At 47.7% G+C, this 9,322-nt stretch overlaps 1 protein-coding gene across 1 annotated transcript in view; it reads right to left on the bottom strand.

Moving 5' to 3' along the window:
* Positions 1–7,759: 7,759 nt before the first annotated feature.
* Positions 7,760–9,322, bottom strand: part of TCTE3 (t-complex-associated-testis-expressed 3) — a 39,948-nt gene continuing 38,385 nt past the window's right edge. Inside the window, exon 3 of the mRNA XM_012659305.1 lies at positions 7,760–7,870. Within this exon, the coding sequence (XP_012514759.1) occupies positions 7,760–7,870 (111 nt within the window). The remainder of the gene's footprint in view (positions 7,871–9,322) is intronic.

The raw sequence follows: 9,322 nt of genomic DNA, 5'->3' as shown, positions 1-9,322 counted from the left end.
GCCGCGGTCGCGGGCGGGAGAACCGGACCTCCGCGGCGAGTGCGGGCCGCGCAGCGGGGCCCGGCGGGCACCGAGGCAAGAAACGCTGCTGTGTCTCTGCACCGCGCTGGTTCCCGAGCCTACGCCTCCGGCTTCACCAGGCCCCTTGCAGGGCGTCACTACAAACAGCCGAGTCGGGAGCGAGCCTTGGGAGGACCGCGGCGGGCGGCGCGTCACGACGACAGGGTGCCAGGTGTTCAGGTCGACCCGGGCAGCCCCGCCTGAGTGAGTGCGGAGCACTTCGGGGCCCAGAGAATGTTCTGGATGCAAAGCACGACATGGCTTCCCTTCCGTGCGTTGCCGTTGCCTCCATCAGCAGGTCGGAGTTGGGACAACAGGGATTATTTCCAGCCCGCCGCCTGGCACAGACACCTTCGGCCCTCCCGCCTGCGCGCTCGCGTCGGGTCGGAGACGGCACCGCGGAAACTCGTTCTGAAGGCTGCGAACTCGGAGCCCACAGGACAGAGGCGGGAATGACAGTCCCCTGGGCCCGGCGTGTGGGCAGGCTCCCCTCACCCCGTCTGCGTCTGCCAGGAAGAAATGACAGCTTCCACCCAAGTTCTCCTCGAGGACCAGGGCTCTCGGTCTGGTTCTCTGGGCCGAGTGTAACGTTCAAGGAGAAAGTCCATTCGGTTCGTCACCTGTACTGCTGTTCCTTGGGTGTTCTGCCTCGAGATCGGGAAAGTTGTCACAATCAAAATGGAGTCACTCGTGTCAAAGCCTGGACTGGAGCTGGGAAGGCCCTGAAGGGAGGTCCTCACGCACTGTCGCCGGATCACAAGAACCTCAGGGAAGACTGCCCAAACCACAGCCTTGCGCAGAGGCCGCCAAAACAGTACACAAGAAATACTCTTGCAAGGACATCTGTCCAGCAACTGCCTCCAACTTTGGACTGACGCCACCAAAGTTAGTGATCTTTGTAGCTAAGGATGATTATTTCCTTACGTCATCCTCCTTTTTATTTTTAACACCCTGCCTTCTTTCACCTCCCTGAATATGCCCGTAGTTTACTAGGGCACCATATTCCGCATTGCAATGCCGGCTCCCATATAAGTTTACCATCTTTGGCGGATCTTTGTTATTTAGGTTGAGAAGATCAAACGTGAATTGAAATCATTCCATTGCAAGTCAACAAATACCAATTCAGTCTTCCAGTGTGCAAGGCAAGGCAGAATATTTAAGGAGGCGCTGTGTGGATTAGGATACCTGCCCATAGGCTAAATGCTAAAAAAAAAAATGATACAAAAATATAATTGTATTTAAAGGCAGTTTAGATGCTAGAAAATTTATTAGCAATTTAAAAAATGAAGATTTCAAGGTTGACATAGAATTTGAAAAGTGCCTTAAAAGACAGGCAGCATATAGGTAGATGTGCAATTAGAAGTGGAAATTGGGTTTCGGGCTCAACAAAGGCTGAGGGTGGGAAAATAGGCGGCATGCTCAGGCGCATCGATCATTCCAGTCCTGCTTGAGAATCGGGTGAATGCAGGTCGCACACAGGGAGGGGCACCGTGCAGGGCAGTGGAGGGAAGGGTGAAGACTGATTTCAGCCCCAGCTGTGTCATCACAGGTGACTGTCTGATCTCTCTGACTCTCCACTTCCGCATTTGTAAGGTGAGAATAACGATGTCATTCATTTCCCACACGCTTTATGGCAAGCCAGCTATGAGCTCAGAACTATGTTAGATCATGGGATGTAAGGGACCATTCACTGGTTCACCAAATGCTGCCTTATTGTGTCCTAAATTAGGCCCTCAGTTAGGCCCGGGCAATACAGTGGCCAAGGGAAAAAAACGTAACATTCGCTACTTAGAATATGTAGATAACAGGTGAAAAAGGGCCCAAGACCAAGTCCAAAGATACTGACCTTAGAGAAGGAAGAAAACTGAGCGCCAAGTATTGGAAACCGCAAAGATCGTGTTTCAAAAGGAGGGACCGGCCCGCTATCTCATGGGAGAAGAGGAGCAAGATGACAGAGAAGGGGCTGTTGTATTTAGCAACTTGGGGGTAATTACCCGTCTTGACTGTCTCGAGCTGTTTCAGTGGAGCGACGGTTTCAGAAGCTAAGTCGAAGGGGATTGAGGGAGGGATGGGAGGCGAGGGATTGGAGCCAGAGTAGACACAGCTCTTCTGAGAGGTTTTATTGTGAAAAGTAGTAGAGAAAGAGGGTCGCTGGAGCGGTGTTGCTGTTGTGCCCTGAAGATGGAAGACGCTCGCACACGCTGCACACTGAGAGGGACTCAGCAGGAGGCGCCACGCTGAGCAGAGAGAGGAGATGCCGTAGGCAGGCGTGGGCCCCGGAACACAGGCGTGGGCATGAGCCTTCGACAGAAGCAGCAGAATCCACCGGAACAGGGAAGACAGGTGGCTGCAGCTGCAAGTAGGTGGTGGGAGACTTGAAGCATCTTCCCTCAGATACGTTTTCTTTCCTTAATGAAACGTAAGGTGAGATAGCTGAGAGTGAGCAGAGGAGGGAAATGTGGAAGGTTTGGAGAAAGAGAAGGTGTGTCACTAGGAAAGCAACGTTTCTACGATGCCACGTGGTTTGCCCACTTGAGGCTTGTGGTCGTGAATTTAAAGTGAAACTAGTCAGTCTGGTTTTGTGATGTTCTCAGTCAAGTTTAGCTACTTGGATTTAGGCTTGGACAAAGTGGATAAAGGGGTTCCCTCAGGAAGGGCTTTTCCCAGGTAAGGAAGAGAGGCAAAAGCATTGGGAGCGTGTCCCTGTTGTGCAGAAGTGATTATAACGGTGGGCCACGCAGTCTACACTAAACAAGGAAGAAAATGAGAGAGCTGTAAGTGGTGAACAGGCCTAAGAACTGGAGATTTCAGGAAGGCCGAAGGGTAGCCGTCTTCACGATAGTAGAGGTAGAAGGACAGGAAATGACTGCATGAGAGTAACTTGCTCGAAATCAAGATTTCAGAGGTCATACTAATATTGGTGACAGCAAGGGCTAGAGGGTGAACCGAGGCGGGCTGCAGGAAAAGGCCAGTGAATGAGAATTGGTCAAGGAATTGAGAAGCTAGAGCACAGCTAGTCCTAGCTTTGCGTGGTGTAACAGGGCCGTAAACATGACCACGGGAGTTGAAATCGTGCAAAGTGATCTTAATAATCAAAGAGAAAAATTACCATTGTCTGTGACATTTAGGCACTTTTTGTTTTTATTGGAACGTTAAAAGCTCTTTGATATAAATATATAGGGAATTTTTAAAAAAATTATCAAACTAATATTTAGTACACTGTAACTTAAAACATGATAAACATGAAGAATCAGTGCTTTACTCTTTGTAAAAAAAGCACCTTGCCAATCAATAGTAGTTTAACTGTGCCTGCCCTCTTCTCATCCTATAACTTGTCTCTTCCATCTTGATAAATTGTCATACTCCTAAGTTTGGGTTGGCTTCCGACACTTTATTTTTGCATTTTTAATGTTGTGAAATATCCCCAGAAATTTCTTTAACATAAAGTGTTTTATCAGCATGACTTCCTGGGGACATCTTCCCCCTTTTGTCACGGCTGTCTTAATTAACATGTGGAATCTGGGTGCAGACTTCAGGGCAGCACCCTGAACTGCGCCAGCATCTTCTCCAGAGAGCTTAACATTCATCAGGTCGTTTCAGCTTAGGGAGTGATGAAAACAGACTTTACTGGCAGTAAAGGTTATTTTTAGGTTTCTTTGTGATTATCATCGTCTTTTAGCCTGGCAACTAACTCCAGCACTTGGGCCTGAGTGCTAGCCAAGCTGATTGGTATTTTTTTTATTTATTACAGCCTTCAATCAAAAGTAGGAGAAAGTCTATCTCAGCCATCATTGGCTTTCTGTTTCTAGTGCAATTTAAACTAAAAGATGCTGAAGCAACTTGAGCTTGTTTTCTCTACTTACTGGACTTTTTCTCTGATTTCTACGGTGCCGAGGTCTCTCCTGTTTTTATTTTGCTTTGCTTTGCTGTCATTCTTTTCAAATTTCCTAATCATATCTAATTTCACTTCCAGCATTGTTACTTTGTATTTATTTGCTGTACTTTCATCTTTGTTGGCCAGTTTCCTCTTTTGATGATTCATTTCTGTAAAACGTCACGTGGGTTTATCACCGGGAAACAAGGAGACAGCACACTGCACGCTTTGCTGTCTCTGTATAAACTGAAGACCTGAACTGCAGGTGCCCAAGGACTGATGGATTTTGAAAGAAGGGTCGTGATGCCTGCTGTGGGCTGAATGTTTCCCCCCAAATTCATATGTTGAAGCGCTAATCCCCAATGTGATGGTACTTGGAAGTGCAGCCTTGGAAGTAATTAGGTTTAGATGAGGTCATGAGGGTGGAGCCCCCATGATGTGGATTAACATCCTTATAAAGAGAGGAAGAGAAACGATTTCCCCCGACTCATATGTAAGGACATAATCAGGAAGAGGGTCCTTGCCAAGAACGCCACTGTGCTGGCACCCTGACCTCAGCCTTCCAGCCTGCAGAACCCTCACACATGTTTGTCGTGTGAGCCGCCCAGTCCGTGGCATTTCATTATGGCAGACCAAGCTGAGACAGCGCCCGTCTGTTACTACCTAGCGATTTGTGGACTCTAGGGTTAGCGGTGAAGCTTGTTCTTTACGCAACTACTAGCAGTTAATTTGCCATTGTAACTAACATTTGAACCATGTCGTTGGCGTTAAACCGTGGCAGCTGAAATTGTGCGTACCAGCCCTGTGCACAGTGAAGACTGCCTTGTTGGATGGTTCATTCATGTGGATGTTGAAGTCACAAGCAGTGATGGCAGCAGTTGGGTGAAGATGAAGATTTCAATCCAGCAGCTCATGTCTCAAGCATGAAAGGGAATGAGGCAGGGACTGCAGGCAGCAAGCAAGAGGTAAAGGATCGTACACCCAGGTAGCATAACTTCCAGGAGGTAGAATCCTTTTAGGGTCGAAGGGGTTGCCCACCCTGTCCCTGGCTCTGAGCTATCAGAGACTGACAGAAAAAACAGGCTTCCCTGGAGAAGGCTGCAGTGGGACTCGTCCTCAGGGGAAAGCCAGGTTGCTGTTACGGAAAGAGACTCGGTACACACGTGGCAGAGAGGCCGTGGGTCTTGTGTTTGATACCCACATGAAGGGAGCTCCATACGCACCACCAGAAGCCCAGAGAAGCCAGGAGTCGGAGTAGTGGATGATGAGATTTCCGGTGGTGACAGAAGTTTATGGGACATTTGATGTGAATGATCTTTATGGGTCCCTAAGGCCAGCGGGCAATTGGTCCAGAAGCTGTAGTCCTGAACACTTAGCATGACGTGCTGGTGGCTGCAGGGGCCTGCACCCTTCTGTAGGCCCGTCACGCAGTGCTGCCACGGTGGGCTGGGGAAAGGGCTGGGGGACAGCAGGGCAGAGGCTTTCTTGGTTCAAGCCTCAGCATAGCGTGTTTGGGGAAGAAGAGTTGGAAGGGGTTTTTATGGTGGGGAGAGGCAGTAACAGAAGTGAGCACAAAGGAGGGTATCTAACGCGACCTGGGGCCGCAGTGAGAGAAGTAGGTTGGCAGTGAGAAGTGCTGCTGGGATCTGAGGTGTTTGTTCACAGTGTACCTGGAATCCACGGAGCCCCAGAAAATGGCATAGTATTACGTTATGGAGAACCTAGAGCCTTAGCAGGGGCAGAGAGTTTGCCTTCACTCCAAGGCAATCAAGAGCACTGCGGCGTTTGAGGCAGGGAGTGGCACCGTCAGAGCTGTGCTTCCAAGGTGACGACACTGTCAGTTTTACCTGTGAGGTGTGGGGAGGAGACTTGAGGCAAAGTAAGTAGGTCCGTTGATTCTTCTCCCAGTTCATCCTCAGAGGCGTTGTTGATTGTAACTAGGAGGGGTTCAGTTGCTTCATACCAGCCCCCCAGCACAACCAGTTCAGCGAGGGCAAGGGCTTTGTCTGCTTTGTTCACAAAATCTACATCTGGCACAGTGCCTGGAACATGGTACATGGTACATGTTTTGCACATGAACCAAAAATTAACAAATGGATAAATGAAGGAAAAGGGCTATTGAAATGATGTGAGGAAAGTGGGCACCCAGACTAGAGGAATGGCAAGAGTGGAAAAGGGGGGTGATTTTGAGCCACTTCAAAAAATTAAAATAGAATTTAACAACTAAGTATGGGGGTTGAGAGAAGGGCAAGAGAAAGAACAGAGCCAAAGGTAATTCGGAGATGTCAGACCTATTAGAATAGAGGTAACATTTTAGGACTCAGTATGCTTTGTGCATAAGTGCTTGGTTGCATAGTACCTAATTTAATTCACATGCTAACCTTAGGTGATAGGTATAATTCTCATTTTACAAACAAGTCTGTCTATGAGGCAGTCAACACTGTTAGTAGACAGTATATTTTGCAACTAATTGGTCCTCGACAAGTTCATCAGGAAGGCACATTGCTTAACATGACGTATTTCATAGGCTTGCTATTACTAATTTTTTCTATGGCCAAGGTTAACATTGATGGCTACATTTTGGAAGTTTCTTTGGGCTACAGCTATCGTGTCTATGCTCTGTAGCATGGAATTGTTAGTCCTGGACTGATTATCCACTCGTTCTGCTCCAAATGCTAGAGCACGTGTAGAATGGTTTTCTAAGAATAATCTTGGCCCAACTTTCATACATTCCCTCAGCCCAACTCCATTCGGCTCTGTTCAGGCAGGAATCATGGCTCAGCTCCTTAATCTCATCAATGGAAGTAGCGACACCAACTCAGTATAAAACATAGTGAAAAGAAAACCCTCCTCTACCTTTTCTCTCTTCTTGTTTATAGGAAATTCAACTAATGGGTATTTTTACTGATCAGCAAGCTTGATGTGGTCTTTCCAGTTCTGGTTGTGACTCTGAAAATCACACTGATTCTCAGGGGCAGCACTGCTTGCCTCCCCAAGTCCACCCCTGCTTCCTTGCTGGAAGGGTTTTAGTTTGTGCACTGTACCCACAATTTTCACATGGTCCTGTGCTAGGGAAGGCGGGCTCCAGCCCCAACCCCAAGGGGTGAGTTAAGACTGGTCTAATCATGGGAATGTGATTAAATTCTATCAAGTTAAACAAATCTATGTGCAAGTCTGTGGGGAGAGTGGGAAAGTGCCTGGAGAAATAAAATTTTCCTTATTTAAACAGTTATGTTGGGTTTTTCAATTCTTGCATCAAAATGAGGCCATTAACAAATTAACAAATAGACCACACATTTGTAAATATTTTGACTAGGGACGGAGGATATTAGGGAAGTATTAAATATATTACTATCTTTCTTTCGAACTTGGTAATTCCTTTCCAAAAAAATCAATACAAAGTATTATGATATCATCCAAAATGCATCTGCCCTTAAAAATTTCCAAAATCTATCTTAATATCTACATAATTAGGTATTTTACAAGGTTGCATCTTAATTTCCTGTAGAAAATTCTAATTTTCTTAAATCTAAAAAGAATGATAAATATTTTCCCTACATTATAATCCACTATAAGAATTCATATATACATACACACACACACACCTTTTATAATACTTTGGGGAAATAGAATGTTAATAAATATAACTAATGAGTGTAAATGTAAAAATCTAGCTTTTACTTTGTTGTTACAAGAATACAATTAAAAGGCCTCAATTGGAAATAAGAATATAGCTAATCAAAACTGCCGTGAGCTTTAAAATCTATAAATTTCATTTATGTTTGAAAAGTTGGGAAGTGAACACTGTTGAGTCCACGTGACAAGCTATTCGCAGTAAAGAGCAAACACCAAGGCCAAGGCCACGTAGGACTCGGTTTCGTGTTTGGCTGCCACCCAGCTGTCCCATGCGACGTCCCAGATCCCTCTGCTGGCAATCTGTGAGAAAGAGTTTTAAAAAACCATATTTAGATTGAACATGTTAAGAATTTCTTTTCAAATCTACACTAGTTTGATTTTTAAGTTATATTTAAGAAGTAATTTGTCAAATTTTCCATTTCATGAAAAGACTCGAGAGTGATGCTACCTCGACCTCCCTTCGTGCTCTCTGGAGGCTGGCGGTTCTCCAGCACAGAGGCCCTCTCCGAGGGTCCAGGGCGGGAGCAGACGCCTCCGCAATGGGGTCTCCTCGCTCTGCGCACCGCCCTGCTCTGCGGTACGGTCTGTGACAAGGAATTCTTCTTCCCGCCGCCGAAAGATCTACAACTACAGTTTGTTAGGACTTCGTGTTGAGATGAAGAAGTGGCATTGATTACATAAGTAGGTGGTTGTAGAAGATCCTAACTTCTTTTCTCCAGTTACGAAGACATACGTGATCTGACTACAGCACAATCTCTGTGGTGGATCGAAAATGGCCACCAATTCTTTGTGGCTTCTCCTATCAAAGAGTTGACTTGACTTCCTCACCTCTTGAATGTGAGTTGGACTTGTGACTTGCTTTGACCAGTGTGACATTGTGCAACTTCAAAACAAGGACTTCAGAGGTCTTGCAGCTTCCACTTTCACCCTGGTGGGACGCTGTGCCAAGACCCCCCTGCCAGAGAGCCTGCTCGACCTCCTGGAGGGCGGTGGCGCACGTGGGAGAACCCAGCTGCGCCCGCCAACAGCCAGACCAACCACCAGACGTGAGAGGAGCCATCCTGGACCTCCGGGCCCAGCTGCGTCCCCAGAGAGCTGCAAGTCATCAGTAAGACCAGCGGAAACCCAAGCAGCTGATCCAGGCCCAGCCGACCCACAGAACTGTGAGCAGACATGTGGCTGTTGTTTCGAGCTACTGAGTTCCGAGGTAGTTTGTAGCGCGGTAACGTTAGCCGACTGTCCCCCACTCTACAGTCTGCCACCCCCACCAGCTACACTGTTCACCAAGCACCCCGAGTTCATCCCTGCCTGTGGATCTCTGCACTAGAAGTTCTCTGTGCTGGAAACGTCCTCCCTCATCTTCGGTGCAGCCGGTCCCTCTTGCCGCTCGGACATCAGAGGGTCTTCCCTTCTCTAGGCAGCCCTGAGTAGCCACGCTGTCACTCTGTCGTGTCCCTGCGTAATCTTCTCCTCAGGGCACTTCGCACTGTCTGGAATTTCCCTGTTACTTGAGTGTGTGTGTCGCACGTGGTAGACCTCTCCGGGGGCTGGCCGCTGCCCCCTGCCTGTGGCGCCACCGGCGCCTCTGCCCAGCTCCCCTCTGCGCTCCGCCATGCCCCTCACTCCGCCGCGAGGCCTCTAAGATGGATCCACACAGAGTTTTTCTCCCTTTCTCTCCAGCACCCACATACTCACTGTCAACTCCCAGGACACGTCATCTTTTTCTTTACAAGTCATGTTAGTAACAGCCTG

The sequence above is a fragment of the Propithecus coquereli genome, unplaced genomic scaffold, assembly GCF_000956105.1.
Source record: "Propithecus coquereli isolate 6110/MARCELLA unplaced genomic scaffold, Pcoq_1.0 Scaffold602, whole genome shotgun sequence".
Lineage (NCBI taxonomy): Eukaryota > Metazoa > Chordata > Mammalia > Primates > Indriidae > Propithecus > Propithecus coquereli.
This window is presented reverse-complemented; position numbering and strand designations above follow the sequence as displayed.